General features: G+C 39.0%; 1 protein-coding gene across 3 annotated transcripts in view; it reads right to left on the bottom strand.

Moving 5' to 3' along the window:
• Positions 1-16675, bottom strand: part of NEO1 (neogenin 1) — a 252543-nt gene that overhangs the window by 29023 nt on the left and 206845 nt on the right. For all 3 annotated transcript variants that reach the window (XM_044918423.1, XM_044918424.1, XM_044918422.1), the window contains exons 12-19: positions 15316-15365; positions 14267-14414; positions 10302-10412; positions 9040-9234; positions 5822-5917; positions 2769-2992; positions 2548-2686; positions 41-148 (exon numbers count right to left, since the gene is read on the bottom strand). In XM_044918423.1, coding sequence (XP_044774358.1) covers positions 41-148; positions 2548-2686; positions 2769-2992; positions 5822-5917; positions 9040-9234; positions 10302-10412; positions 14267-14414; positions 15316-15365 — 1071 coding nt within the window. The remainder of the gene's footprint in view (positions 1-40; positions 149-2547; positions 2687-2768; positions 2993-5821; positions 5918-9039; positions 9235-10301; positions 10413-14266; positions 14415-15315; positions 15366-16675) is intronic.

Genomic DNA, 16675 nt, shown 5'->3' with positions numbered 1-16675 from the left:
ACTAGAACAGAGAACAGATACACACTCAAAGGCATCTTACCCGTAATTTTGCCATTGGCTTCTGAGGGAGGTTGCCAATTTACAATTATCGTCCTAGGTTTTCCCTCTTTACTCACAACTGTCACATCCTTGGGTGGAGAAGTAGGAACTACAAAATAATAAGACTTTCAATAATTCCTGTCCATTCCAGTTTCATTTCTACAACGCTTTCCTTTTATAAGGTGCAATAAGAAGTATAAGACAAAAAAGCTAAAGCCTCCTGGCTTCAAAGAACTCATAGTCTACCTGTAAACAGATCCAATACAAGGAATAATATGCCAGGGCGCCTGGGTGGCTCAGTCGTTAAGTGTCTGCCTTCAGCTCATGATCCCAGGGTCTTGGGATCGAGCCCCGCATGGGGCTCCCTACTCAGCGGGAAGCCTGCTTCTCCCTCTCCCACTCCCCCTGCTTGTGTTCCCTCTCTTGCTGTCTCTCTCTCTGTTAAATAAATAAATAAATCTTTAAAAAAAAAAAGAAGAAGAAGAATATGCCAAGTACCAAAGAAAAAACACCATACTATAAGGATATAGAATTGCTATCTTGGGCTGGAGGACAGGGATTTATAGGGTTCTTAGGTAAGGAAATCAAAAGACCTCTGTAGTTAGTTACCAAGTATCTACATTATGCCAGGCATTTTATAAATAGTATTTCACTTAATATTTATGGCAACTCAAAAGGCAGTTACCACTATCCCTGCTTGACAGAGCAGGGCATCGACAATGAAAAAAGTTATGTAATTTGCCCAAGATGACTCCCCCCCTCCCCAAATTAGGATTACTTTGTTAGAATATTTTCAAGTGTAAAATAATTTTCTCTTTCACTTATAGTTGGCTCTCCAAACAAAATATAATGTTTGAAACCCCCTATTCCCTCAAAGAATAAATGAGTTACAAATTGCTGTTTTTAAGTTTGCACTGCCAACTATTTGAGATTATTGCTCTGAAATGCAAAGCTGTTATGAAACAACACCAACAATGAAAACAACACTGCATTTCTTTTATTTCCATGTTATGGCTGATAACTTTTAATGTACTAGTAGAGAAATGAGCAAATTAAGTACATCCTTAAATTTACTCTTCTCTTCCTAAAATACTGGAATCTTCCTAGCATAAAATGAAAGGAAGCCTGGTGAAATGCAGACATCCTAAGAAAATACATATTATTATTTATTAACTAATGGATTGGAATGAAGCAAAAAGATATTCTTAAAACTAGCAAAGAAAGAAAACTCAAGGTCCATTTAAACTTTTATGCACTGTTATTTCTAAGCTCTCCAGATCCAACCCCTTTTCCCTGTAGGAAGTCCAACCAACTGCGCAGGAGACAAAAAGACATTAGGGCCAGGCCCAGTCTGGAGAGACTTGATTAGCTCCATTTTTTCATTATTTATATATAGGAGAAAAAAGCCATAGGAGGCTGGAAGGGAAGGGCTCCCAATGGTCACACATATCCCCATGCTAGAAAAGTACGAGAGGTAGAAGGGCAGACCTACAAACGAGCAAAAGGCAAACAAAATCTCAAACTTGGATACAAGCCTGCTTTCCCCTTAATTTGCTAGGTGTCTTTTATCTTTTTTTTTTTTTTTTTTAAAGATTTTATTTATTTATTTGAGAGAGAGAGAATGAGAGACAGAGAGCATGAGAAGGAGGAGGGTCAGAGGGAGACGCAGACTCCCTGCCGAGCAGGGAGCCCGATGCGGGACTCAATCCTGTGACTCCAGGATCATGACCTGAGCCGAAGGCAGTCGCTTAACCAACTGAGCCACCCAGGCGCCCTAGGTGTCTTTTATCTTTCATGTTTACTTACAGACAAAATCCCTTAGGCTGCCCCAATGGGATTTTACCAGATACTAACTGGTTGTAAGAAGGCTGACGGGGCAGCTTTCAGGTTCCCTGGTAAAGTTCTGAGGCTCTAGCAAGCATGGCGTTGGCAGAGGCTTGGTGAAGAGCAGGTCACTTCATTTTTTCTATCTCAATTTAGCAATAAAGCAGGATTAATGACAGTAATCCTTTACATCTACACAGTGCTTTATAATTACCATGTGCTTTCTCATCTGCTTATTTTACCTTACAATAACCCTATAAGGTAGGAAAAGCAGATATTATTATCACCCCTCTTTTGCAGATGGAAGAAATGACAGGCTGGATGACTTACTTATGACTTACACAGTCAGTATTTGGTTGACCTGGGATTGAACTCAAGTCCCTTGATTCCTAAAATCTAGTATACTTTGCATTCTATTATCCCATTATTTGCTAATGTTCTTGTTCAGTGATGAAGAAAACCTAATTCATCAGCTGAAAAAGCAAACACTGAACTCCAGCTGTGCTGCTCATTTTCTGTAAGTGGGTTAATTCATGCCCTTGATTCTTTCCTTGGGTAGTAGAAGCAGGTGATGAGAAGTCTCATGACTTGGAATGTGGCCCAGCATTAGCTGGACTTCCACTGGCTTTCACGTCTTACAAAGAGAAGAAATGCCATGTGATGTAAGATTCAGACAACACATACCAAATTCAAAGGTGGTCCCATGGGCTGTCATACTCCACGTGCTTGATCTTCGACCTTTGGTCACCATCACAGAGAATTCATACAGTGTATTTGCTTTTAAACCAGTCACCAAGTAACTTAAAGTTGTTGCATTTGCATTCTGGAGGCATAAGAATCAAGAACTTTAGAATTAGGAAATATCAAGAGCTAGATTTTCTCACCCAGAGCAAATGTGCCAGTACCTTGTACTTGGTGTTTGCTGGGATGTTGGTTTTCCATCGGACTGTGTAGTACCGGGAATCTGTAATCTTCTGGTGTTTGGGCAGTGAGTTGTCCGCCCATGTGATCCTTATGGTGTCATGACTCAGAATGGAAGCCTGAACTCCCACAGGTGGCATCATGGGAGTGGGATCTGGCACTGGAGTGTATGGAGCATTAATAACAAATAAATCAACTTCAGAAGTGTCTGGGTAAAAAGTAATTAAAAAAGGGAAGTGGCATTTTAACATAAACAAAAATAAAAGAAAAGGAAAATGCAGGGTAATATAATGGAATGAAAGGTGAGAAATGGAGAAAGAGAAAGAGAATCTAGAGTTAATAGATAACCACCATTCATTAAAAAGAATACTCCCACTTGTGTTCTTTCAGGAAAAATTTGCAGGAAAATGTCTAGGGAAATAATTAACTATATTCTCTACTGTATTCTCTAGGTATATTAACAATTGATAATCCAATGATTATATTAACATATTCATACTTGAATTTTCTTTAAATTACTTGAAAATTCTATCTCCTTTCCAAAAAGGATTGTGAGAAGATACAAAGTACTTTTAAAATCAAGGGTGTAATTTCAGAACAAGCATCACAAAGCTCATGATCTGTTTTGGTATTTCGGTGAATGTGACTGAATTTTTGGGACATGGCTTATCAATGCAGGTCAACGAACATGTAAGGGTCCTATTCTCAAGCCTGAGTCCTGAATGCCAGCCAACGGCAACTTAGCCTGGCCTTGGTTTTAGGGTTATCTGATACCCACACAGGGTCTAGTTCAGATCTGCTGATGTCCTGGGTCTAAAAGCAAAATGGCTCACATCCAAATAAATCAAAGGAACTCAAGGGCATTACTCTTCCTGAAGAAAAGGTAGGCTAACACCATGAAGGAATATCTGCTATGCTTTCTCCAGTAGAATCAGAGAATAACCCACCTAATGAATCCCAATCGGTTATGTGAAATGACATACTTATGGGTCCACGTGACAGCCTTTATGAACATAAGAAATCAGAATACTTATTTGATAGAAAGAAAAGTCTATACTCATGTATGTCCTGTGCCATATGCAGCTGACACCTTCTCTAAGCTCAGTGTCAAAACAGAGGCTAGAATGTGCACACAGGCACCAAGGACCATGAGCCCAGGACAATACAGTAGGATCCCCTGGGCTTTATCAACTCTTGGTCAGGTTTTCTAAGTACATACATATTGATTTATTTTAAGTTAAGGTTTTAAATTGGGTTTCCCACCTGGTTAAGGAGAATAGCCCTTCCTGTAACTCAAAACCTGAAATGGCATGGACCTTGTTTATGAGTAAGTGCCAAACTAACGTAATAGTCTCCATTTGTGTATTTCCTACACAATGAGGACTAAAGTAACAGAGGAACAGCATACATTATAGTCAAGGGCTTTGTTCAAAGATCAGGAAACAAACCAATTAGTTATAGAAAATGCACCGTCAGGTGCAAAAATCATTAGACTTCTTTGAGAATTTTTTTTTATGTAATAACTCTTGGAGAAGATAACAAGGTTACATGACTTAGGAACATTTCCTTGTATACTTCTAACCAGAAGGCTATATTTTTAAGTGACATAAGAGAAAATTTCAAAAAAGTTTTTTCTATTATAGGCTAATTTAAGAAAGTAGCAAACCACTTATCTAAATATTCTCTTTTTCATCTTACTTTTTTTTCCTTTCTGGAATACCAAAGCTCTTTGCAAAAGAACTTATAAATTGTAAGCACACAGGAGAAGACAGGACAGAACTACCAAACATGTAGTGATGATGCTGGTCTTGTTAAGTAGAAGCATTAAAGAAAAAAAAGGGGCAGAGATGATCTTTTTAAAAAGAATAATGTGAAATTTGCATTATTACACAAAATATCCAGAAAATACAGCAGGCAATAGAGATACACAGCTCTGGAAAACAAATGGAAAAGAGCATTTCTGCAAATGATAAATTCTTGGGTTTTCAGGACCCTTTTTACAAGTCTAATGTATTTATTTCAACAAACTTTCTCATTCAGCCCTATATTAGATGTTTTATCTACAGAAATTTTACATTATATGAGTATTTCTTTATTACAAAAAATATTTTGGTCTCGTTTGTAATAAATGTACAGTTGATCAAATGGATGGTACAACTGACTTTATACTCCTTATATATATAAAGCTTATGAAAAGCAAATAGAAGACTACTTTCCCAATCAACTCAGGTGACTAGTAAAGAAAATGCTGGATTCACTGATCATACACATTTACTGAGACCATCAGTAACCTATCTAACTCCTCCAGAGATACGGAGACCCGTTCATTTTTTTTCACTCATTTTAGTTGTAACTCACATGACCAAAAGATGAAAGTCACTTTTTTTTTAGGGGTGGGGAGGGGCAGAGGGAGAGGAAGAGAGAAAATCTTAAGCAGGCTAAATGCCCAGCGTGGAGCCTGATGTAGGGCTTGATCTCACAGCCCTGAGATCATGACCTGAGACAAAATCAAGAGTCAGATACTTAACCATCTAAGCCCACCCAGGTGCCCAAAATCACTTGTAATTCTCTCAAAACTATAGTTTCTAGATCCCAACATATTAAAAACGTGCTACATATCTACATGGAATTATTTATATGAATGACTAGATTTTTTTTTTTTTTAAAGATTTTATTTATTTATTTGACAGAGAGAGACACAGCGAGAGAGGGAACACAAGCAGGGGGAATGGGAGAGGGAGAAGCAGGCTCCCCGCAGAGCAGGGAGTCTGCTTCTCCCTCTGACCCTCCCCCCTCTCATGCTCTCTCTCATTCTCTCTCTCAAATAAATAAATAAAATCTTAAAAAAAAAAAAAAAAGCAAAACAGAAATTAATGGCAATTTCTGTGTTGAAAGCCTCGTTTCCTATATGAAGCCTGCAGCCCATGCTGGCATATACTTTCCCTTTCACTGATACCTATGGGACAGACCTCATGCCAACATTCCACATAAGCTGCTGGAAAAAATGCTGAAGACAGAGGCGGACAGGATGGCTTACCTGTGTGAGGTCTGGTCACAGCGCTCTCATACAAGGGGATGCCCTCACCCACGTTGTTAAAGGCTTTCAGGGTTATCACATAGTGAGAGCTGGGATCTGAAGAAGGAAACAAGTGAAAACACTTAGGAAAACATTCTCCAGAATTTAAAAAATTCAAGGGTGACGGTGCATGATCTTAAGTGCAGAGAAAGTCAGGAAAGATTTTAAAAACGTTTCTGTGGGATTCCTCCAGGGTGTGGGGAAATGTAGAGATGGCAGCACACACAGCACAGAAAAACTGGGATCAATGTTTCGGAGCAGTCCCAGAAGTGAGGATGGCTGTGCCTGGATCCTCTCTTGGCCTCACCTAACCAATGGTGTAGTGATGTTACTGTACAGAGGAGGGCTTGGATGAGAATGAGTAAATAGGATTTTCATGTGTTGTAAGCCCATAGGTGGAACTTGGTATTTCACTGTGGTTTTACTTACATTTCTCTAATGATTAATGATGTTGAGACTCTTTTCATGTGCTGATTGTCCACTCATATATCTTCTCTGGTATACTGCCCATCCCAATCTTCTGCCTACTCTTTTACTGGATTGTCATCTTCTTATTAAGTTGGAAGAGTTTTATATTTTCTGGACTCAAATTCTTTGTCAGATATTTGAATGGTGAGTATTTTCTCCTAGTTTGTGGCTCGTCTTTTCACTTTATTGCTGTCTTTCCAAAAGTTGGAAGTTTCAAATTTCAAAGAAGTGCTATAGATTAATTTTTTAATTTTATAACTTATGCTTTATACATCCTGAGAGATCCTTGTCTACCTCAAAGCCATGAAGGTTTTTTCCTGTCTTCTTCTAGAAGTTTTATGGTTTTAGTTCTTGCATTTAGCTCTGTTTTTGTGTATGATGTGAAATAAAGGTCAAGGAAAGTTCCCTTTCTTTCTCATACAGATATCCAATTCTTCCCACACCTTTTGCTGAAAAGACTACACTCTCCCCACTAAATTATCTTATTGTGTTTGTCAAAAATCAATTGACCATATATATATGGATCTATTTCTGGACTCCATTCTGTTCTATTGATCTGTAACACCTACCTTTGCACCAATACCACCACAATGTCTCGACTACAGTAGCCTCATGTAAGTCCTGAAATCAGGTAATGTGGGTCTTTAGAAGACATCTGAAGAAATGTTGAAAAGACCATACTACCTGATTTCTCTTTTTCAAAACCGTTTGGCTATTCTAGTTCCTTTGACTTTTAGAATTAAGTTTATCAATTTCTATAAAAAAGTCTGTCAGGATTTTACTTGGAATTGCACTTGGGAGAACTGTCATTTTAATAATATTATCCGATCCATAAACATGATACCTCTACTTATTTAAGTCACCCTTAATTTCTCTCAGCAATAATTTTCTAATTTCCAGTGTACAGACCTTGTTCATATTTTTAAAGTTTATCTCTAAGTATTTTATATTTTTTGATGCTGCGTAGGTAGTACCTTTAATTTCAACTTCCAACTGCTTATTGTTAGTACATGGGAATATAACTATTTTTGTAAATCAACTTTGTATCCTGTGACTTTGCTGAACTCACTTATAGTCTTAGTAGCCTTTTTTGTAGATGCATGAGGATTTTCTACCCTGATAACAAGGAATGTGTATAGTGCTCAGATATTGGTTTCTAAATGTCATTTTCCATAAAATAAACCAGCATTCCTTGGAGAAATGACTGATTCAAGGGCTAAGGATAGGAAAATATCAGATGAGCCCACTATATCTTACTGTGTCAAAAAGGAAGAAAGTGCTCAAAGAAAGATGGAAGATGTCAAATAGAGGAATCAGTCATAGACTCCCATTCGGCATTCTTTCACTAAGGAAGAGAAGGAAAGTTCTTCTTTATCAAAGAATGCTGATAAATGTAGAAGAAATAATAGAATTAGAAATTCACTTGGGAAACACCATAGTAATAACTGTTACTAAAGACGCTAAAACTAGTGAATGAAAGTTTGATGAGAAACAAGATGTTTACAAAGACTCAAAGTATTTCCCCCACAAAGTATTTATTAACTCTAAAGGAGAAAACAATAACTTTAGGGAATGTAGCAGATACCCTCTGAACTAAGTGATTAAAGTTAACATCACTAGCACCAGACTTTCATGTGCCTCCTGATACGATGTACTGACAAGAACACAATGTATGTATGCTATTCCTTCCAAAAATGCATAAGCTGAGAGTAGTGAGGAAATATTAGGCAAGTCTAAACTAAGAGACATTCTACAAAATATAAATGGTTTATACTTCTCAAAAATGTCATAGTCGGGTGCCTGGGTGGCTCAGCTGGTTAAGCGACTGCCTTTGGCTCAGGTCACGATCCTGGAGTCCCGGGATCAAGTCCCGCATCGGGCTCCCTGCTCAGCAGGGAGTCTGCTTCTCCCTCTGACCCTCCCCCCTCTCATGCTCTCTATCTCATTCTCTCTCAAATAAATAAATAAATAAATAAATAAAATCTTTAATAAAAAAAATGTCATAGTCATAAAATTCAAGAAAAACCCAAGGAACTGTTCTGTATCAAGAGAAAACTAATGAGACATGATAACTAAATGCAACAAGTGACCCTGGACCAGAAAAAAATGTTTTTCTTTTGTTATAAAGGACATTAACGGAGCAACTAGTAAAATATAAATAAAGTCTAGAGATATTGTCTGAGTGTTAATTTGCTGACTTTGATAACTGTACTGTAGTTATATTAGAAAATGCCCTCATTTTTAAGAAAAGCACATTAAAGTATCAGAGGGTGGAGGGGCATCCCATCTGTAACTTACTCTCAAATGGTTCAGTGAAAAAATATATATGTACAGGAAGACAGAGAATGATAAAGCACATGTGGTGAAATGTTAACTTTTGTTAACATTCTTAGTGAAGGCATTCTTAGTGAAGAATATATAGAAATTCTCTACTTTTTTTTGAGAGGGAGAGAGAATGTGAGTGGGGTGGGGGAGGGGCAGAGAAAGGGGGAGAGAAAGAATCTTAAGCAGGCTCTGTGCCCAGTGCAGAGCCCTACCTGAGATCATGACCTGAGCCAAAATCAAAAGTCAGACGCTTAACTGACTGAGCCACCCAGGCGCCCCTTTGTAGTATTTTTTAAAGTTTTCTGTAAAAATAAAATTATCATACAGTCAAATGTCAAAAGAAAGAAATCCCATATGCAATTACTTCTTCTACTTAGCATACATACCCAGATTTTCTATGGTGTAATAGCGCTGTTTATAGTCCACTTTGATGGTCTGGGCATGAGGGCTGCCAATGCCATAACCAATGGCATAACCTCTGACCACAATGTTCTGATTCTCTGGAGGAGTCCAGCTTACTACAATACTAGTAACCAGTGGCCGGACATGAAGAGAACTAGGCACTTCAGGAACACGAGTTTCTGGGAAAGAAAGGAGAAAAGCAAGACTTTAGAATATTTACCATCCTTGGGGCATGGTGTTTAGCCTGCTGCCAAATTATTTGGGGCTAAGATTTTTCCATTATGCCCAAGAATTCACAGAGAATCTGTATGTATAGTGAAGTATGGCTCATGGTTTTACTATATTCTAAGAAGAAAGCAAAACCCAAACAGCCTGAAATACAAGACAATGCAGTATTAATTTGGAAGGGAAGACAAAGAGATCTAAGAACCTCTACCTAATGGAGAGAAACAAACTGCCTTTCAATAGTTATTCATTCCTCTTGGTCCCACATCTGAGTCCCAGACTCAACTAGGTGGAATGAGAAAGGCATAACACCAACTAATTAGAAGCCTGTTGTCAACAGATGATCAAGTATCACATTACAGCGATTGTATCAATTATTTATTCCCCTAAGTAATATAAGTCAGAAAAAGGGAAACTTTAGAACCACATATTGATTTAAATGGTGGGAGACTAAGAGGCTTAAAAAAGGTAGTAATTTATAGTATATCTTTCAAATCCGTTACTTCAAGGTATAACTTGCTATCTAAATTTAAAAATTAGCAAACCAAGAATGAGAATAAGGACCCAGGTGTTTGGTCTCCCAAGTGCAACACCTGTGTCTCATAAAGGCATATACACACCTACATAAATGTGCTCACTGAATAAAGAGGTAGGGAAAGGGCAAGGTGTCCAGGACTAAGGGAAAAGGAAAACCGTAGCTGAAAAAGGCGGATTGATGTGGCTCAGTGTTAAATTTCAGATCATTCATCTATTCAGTGGCCTTGATAAAAAACTAGACTTATTTGTTCTGGTCCTGCTGGAAGGGACAGGTTGTAAAAGCCACTGGGGTGGGGGTGGGGCGGGGGCAGGGGCAGCTCTCCAGGAGACTGGCTGCATTACAGTAATGACAGGAGTGTAATACGGTAAAGTTCACAGACTTAAGCCATATATGCCCCCAAATCTGTGGGTTTCCAGTTTAACTAATTTGACTACAGTCAGTCAGTACCTAGCTTCTCCCAATCCTGTAGACTGTTGTTCTTACCATCTAAGTCACTTTCAAAAGTTTCAGCAGACAGCCAGTCAGTAGCCGGGCCTGTGCCGTTGACTGTTAGAGCAGCCACTCGGAAATTATACTCAGTCCCCCGATCAAGACCTGAGACCCAAACGACAAAAACAAAAAAACAAAAAAACAAGCTGAAATAAGAGTCTGGAAAACAAAAGATTAACAACTTCTCATTGAGTATCTCATCCACCAAATCAGTACACAGCTATCATCTTGATGAAGTTTCGGTTAAAGTTAGAGAGCACACGCAATACATCTCCACAGCACAGCCGAGCTCCCACATCTCCAGCAGAGGCTGAAGCCCATACATTCAAGAGGAAAACCAGTGACCAGAGTTCCCAGGAGATTACAGATCCTTTTTTTTTTAAGAGCTTGAAGGCCCCTCAGAGATCATTTAATGTAATCCCTTCATTTTGTTACTAAGGAAGCTAAGGTCAAAAAGAGGTCAAGGATAATGAAAGAGTCATGACAATGGAACAAAGTCAGTTGGTCTCAGAAGACACCCAAGACGGAAAGGAATTAAAAGATGTAATTCCTGCTGGGTTACCTCACCTCTGTTCTCTGAGCCACCCCGTGACAAGAGTAGGCCTACAAATCTATTTCACAACAGCTTACCTACCCATAAGTATACACAGTAAGAGGAATAAAGCCTTTCTTTTATGCAATTTTTCATAATGACTATGAGTAATAAATTTACCAATGTACTGAAGGCAACAAAAATCCACATGTAAAAGTCTACCCTACAAAGTAGAGCAACAGCCAATAATATGGTCAGCTATTCAGATAATTCATGCATCCATTTTTTTTTTTATGTTAAAACACACAACAAAATTTACCATCTTAACTATTTTTCAGTGTACACTTCACATGTATACATCTTTAGAGCACTTACATACTAAATATTGCATTACATCTTACAAGGTTATGAGAAATGATCCTACCTCCCCATATTGACATATTGGGATCTCTGGCCAGCAGCATTGTACAGAAGGTTTAAGGAGAGAACCACAGAGAGAGAGAGAACGTGGCCAGGATGCAGGATGGCTCAGTGAATGAATCCTGTCACGTGGTGAGAGAAGAGATGGGAGGTATGGTTCCCAGCAGGCCCATCCTGAAGCTGTCTGCCCATAAGAAAGCAACAAGCAAGGCAGAAGGAGAAGCCACATGGCTGGGCCTGTCAGTTTACCTGTCACCTCCCTGCATACACTGAAGCAGAAAGTGCCAGAGAAGGCTGTGCACGTGTTTGTACTGTTAATAGACAAATAATATGGACTACTGGCAAACATGGCTCAACTGAGGTCCTGAAAGAATTCAACCAATCAAATTATCATTCCCTCCCCTCTGGGGAGAGTTAGAGTGTAAGACAGCAAGCAAGAGATCGGGGGGGGAGGGGGGAGTGTGTGCACACACATGTGAGCAAGAGACGCATGTGTAAAAAGGCTAAGAGTTCCTTTCCTCCCAGGTTACCTACAGAGTTCATAGACTCAACTAGGGCCCACAATTCGTATTATAAAGATATGGCAGAATGTGTTAAGTGCCATGAGTGGTACAGAATGAAGAAACAACAATTACTTCTGGCTAAAACAGAGTCATGTAATTTGTGGTTCAGGACAGGATCCTGGTAATCCATATTGCTCTCTGATGCTTATCAAGCTTCAAGTTAATGCTTCAAGAGAGCAAAGATGTCCATCTGGGCTCACCATTATATACCCAGTACCAGCACACACTAGTACAAGTTCAATAAAGTCTGTTAAACAAATGAATCTAAATATGATTTTAAAATGCAGTGATTTTCTCCATAAAGAAAAATCTATTTTTACCATGAAGATGATTATTTTGCTTACACATCAAACGTTTCATTGAGAAAATGAACAGCCTCCTCATGGTCCAGGACTATATTCTGTTTTTACATTATTAGCAACAAGAACAGTAGCTGGTATACAGGTACTGTTATGCATGGGAAATGTTACCTGTATTTGGAGTCAAATCAGCAACTTTTTTTTTTTTTTTAATTTTCAATTAGCCAACATATAATACATCATTAGTTTTTGATGTCGTGTTCAACGATTCATTAGTTGTGTATAACACCCAGTGCTCATCACCACACATGCCCTCCTTAATACCCATCACCCGGCTACCCCATCCCCCACCCATCTCCCTTCTGTAACCCTCAGTTTGTTTCCCGGAGTCCAGAGTCTCTCACGGCAACTGGTTTTTAAGAACACACGAGACCAATTGTACTGTAACGCTCCTTTAGTGAGCTGTCTCAGCAACACCACTGCAACCATGTGTACTTGCCGCAGCTTAGAGCTGTGGGGTTCATGTGAAGAAACTCAAAGACTGAAAGCTACCCTTGGAGACAAACATTCACCTATTTTGAAAGAAGTCAATCCCATCTTTGAGGTGAAGAGTAAGGAGAAAACCTTGCTGGGTTTTCAGAGTTACAAGTTACCAGAGTACAAGTTTTCACTGTCAGTGACTCACCTAATTCTTAGAAACTCATCCCACTATACTTTTTGAGCCCAGATCTTGGTTCTATCAAGAACTTGACCCCTGGAGGCATAGGAAAGTGGCTGATGTCAAGCTTCTCTACCAAGGAGGGAGCAATGTAAGGGAAGCTGAGAGCTCCCCAAGGGTGATGAAATTCATTCTCAGGGCTTAGATAAGGATGTCAATATCTCCAATTCTTGCAGTTTTCTTCTACCAGCTCTGCTAGGAACCCCCAAAATGGTTTCTTAGGGGCATCTATCTTTATTCTTTATAAGCACAGTCCCAATATCCAAAGAGCAAAAAGCACTTCATCTTCTTCCCATGCTTCTCCTGCAAAGCCAACTGGCCCTTGCAGAGCCAAGTCTACTCCCCCTACTGGGGGAAGAAAGAGGGGGCTATTCTGTCATCTATAGAGGAAGCCCATATTAGAGATGGAGTAGGGCCCATTGTTACCTAATATGCCACTTGGTCTGCTGCACATAAAGGGAAAACTACACAAAAGGAGCTATCCCAGACAGACTTCTCTAAAACTTTATCATGTAGCAAGTAGTAGCAAGAAAGACTACTGCACTACTATAGCTATTCACAAATGTTTCAGGCCACATACACGAGTGGTGTCAGTGTTATAAAAATCATTTTGTAGACCTCTGTAGACCTTTACAGTAGCTATTTGGCCTATATAGCTTTGTTTTGCCTTGTTTTGAGATTGCAAAAAACCAATACAGACTTAGGGTGGTTCAACTTAATATTTTTTGACTTTACAGTGATGCAAAAGCAATACGCATGCAGTAGAGACTGTACTTCAAATACTGAATTGTGATCTTTTCCCAGGCTAGAGATAGGAGGCACAATCCTCTCTTGTGATGTTGGGAGGGGCAGGAGCAGCTCCCAGTCAGCCTTGGGGTCACGAGGGTAAACTCCTTATACACTTACATTCTGTTTTTCAATCTCAGTACAGTATTCAATAAAGTACATGAGGTATCTAATAATTTGTTATAAAATAGGCTTTGTGTTAAATGGTTTTGTCCAGCTGTAGGCTGATGTAAGTGTTCTGAACACATTTAAGGTAGGCTAGGCTAAGCTATGATTTTGGCAGGTTAGGTGTGTTAGATGTATTTTTGAGTTAGGATATTTTCAAATTTTGATGGGTTTATTGGGACGTAACCCCATCGTAAGTTGAGGAAGATCTGTTGTATATACATGCAAAAAAGAAAATGTGGAGAATACAGAAAACCACAAGTAAAGAAATAAAACTCAACACTCAGAGATGACAGAACCTATAAGATTGTGTTCCATTAACTTTTATGAAGTCAGAAGTAGACTGAACCGTTACGAATTCTTTTGAACTGTTTTCACTTTAAGTCAACCGCTCAGAGTAGTTATTAGACTAGCATAACTCAATGCCTGAGAAAGACGCCATCTCCTACCTTTCACCCACATGCAAGGCAGCTTACCTTCAATCAGATGAGACAACTGTGTCCCAGTTACCAAGGTCTCAGTGACATCACTCTTTCGGGAGGCCTTTCGGTAGCGAATCTTGTAGCCAGTAATCTGACCATTTTGTGTGGCTGGAGGAGGTGGCTGCCAGTGAATCACAATACTCTGGGAAAGACAAGATTATAGGGAAAAGACTGAATATATCAAAAAGCTTGGTCCTGTTTTATAAATTACTATCCTGAATTCACTGACATAAGGCAGCAGGGTGCAAAGACAGAGTTTTACTTAGGGATCACTCAAAATTATTTTTTGGGAAGATTATATTTGCAGGCAGTATGCTCTGGGCCCTTATTCTCCTGGGTATTTAGACATTTAGGCAAAAGTCTCAGAAAAGCTTTCAGAAGGAAAATATAAGGTCAGAGGCACATAGATTATAAAGTAAACTATGGTTAGGTGTAAGGTTCTTTGCTATCTCCATTGTGGAACGGCTGAAATTAGACAATTCTACCTAAAACTCTCCAAGAAGGGAATCATTAATTAATAGCTGGTTTTTAATTAAAGGACAAGGATTCCCATGGTGCTTTTTGAAAGGACTGAGTGTCTCAATTGTCAATGTAGCCCAGAAGCGGCTTTGGGCCTTGGAGAGGCACACATGGCCTTCAGTGTATAGTGGACGTGGCCAGGAGGGAGTCTGAGCCTATGTACCGTTCTGACGGATGTCTACCTTCACTTCACAGTACTAAGGGGCCATGGTATCATAAACAACTTACCTCTTTCCACCTCATCACCAATGTTCTGAACTGTTAAGATCTATAATGTCAGGATTTGCAAACTACAATGTATCTGCAGAAAGACTAACTTAATCTTGGCATCAGAGAAAGGCAGTAAAGTTAAACAGAAAACACGGAGTCGGTTTCTAAGTCCAGCTTTATTGGAAGGTGTAATATCTATGACACCTTATTTCTCTGCTTGAGTACGATTCTTTTGATATAGAATCTCCCTCTCTATAAGTCCTTCTAAGACTTAGTAGTATGCCAGTAAAAATGAATAGCAGTATAAAGTTTACCTTTGAATTTCTTACTTCTAAGGACAGATTCTGAGGAGCAGCACTGGGAACTGGACAGGCAAAAAAAAAAAAAGAAAAAAGAAAATTTTTTCAATCACCCACATATCACTGCATCACGTGATATTCCTGGCCAGACTTTACACAAATGCGCATCTCAAACACTAATTATGCAACTGAAAGGTCTAAACCTAGCTGCCAATGCCCTCATGTTGATAGCAGTACGTGGATAAGGTGTGGCCACAGTTGATTCACTTAAAAAAATGAGACACATTCTTATAAAGGCATCCATACCCAAGTCAGGTTGCACCTTTGGGAAGTCAGATACTGATTTCAAGAATATGACAGTGACTCTAAACTTTTCTAGACCCCAGCTACATTCTGAACCTTCAACATATTCTTTTGAATATTCTTGTTGATGGCATATCTTTATCTTGGGGAAGAGCCACAAATTTTCTGGAAACAAATCTAATGAATATGGCAAGTATATGTACTAGGTAATGCTGTTATGAGTCCAAAATACGAGGTACATAAATCAGTGAGCTCTGCATTCCTGTGGGGTTCCTAAACTGGTTTTGAACACAATTCCCAAGTAGAATAAAGAGATATTTACAATGACAGCTTCGGTAAAGGGACCATCTGGCTTCCCAAGGCAACTTTTATAGCAGGGAACACTCATTTCAGTATGAGAAGTTTGGGACTATTGGTTAAACAAATAGCTGCATAACTTTAGTTTCTCACATATGAGAACACAAGACAGAGCTATCTCAAATTTTATGATCCACATACCTTCCAGCATCCCTCTTTGTAGTAACTATAGCAAGCAAAAAGAATTTAAGTAAACCTGATCAATTTCTTCTCCACTCACAAAATGCTGACTTTAACTCTTTTCTCCTAGTCCATCCATGGAAACTTTTCTCTCCCTTTCTCTGACATTTGGTGACCAGATATATGACTAAGTGCCCACTGCACTATATGCTTCTGGAGGACAGAGACTATGTCTTGCTCAATGTTCTATCTTGTGCTAAAAAAGAACATCAGGCTTCAGCCCAGAGATTCAGGAACGGAAGTTGTGGAGTAGGACTTATGCAACTGTGTTTTGAAAAAAAAAGTCTATGAATGGTTCCAATCATCTCCTTGTTAAGAACCTGTGACTTAGCTGCAGAGGCAGCCGACAAAGGCTGCTGCTGGTGTCTTCATCTTCTTCATCATCATAGCTAAGATTTGCTGCATGCTCCTACATGGCAGGTACTTAATCCTTACAACAATTCGACGAAGGAGTTTCTATAACTATTCCCATTTTATTTTATTTATTTATTTTAAATGTTTGTAAAACAACTTCATAATAGATTTTTAAAAATTT

Source organism: Neomonachus schauinslandi, chromosome 9, assembly GCF_002201575.2.
Source record: "Neomonachus schauinslandi chromosome 9, ASM220157v2, whole genome shotgun sequence".
Classification (NCBI taxonomy): Eukaryota; Metazoa; Chordata; class Mammalia; order Carnivora; family Phocidae; genus Neomonachus; species Neomonachus schauinslandi.
This window is presented reverse-complemented; position numbering and strand designations above follow the sequence as displayed.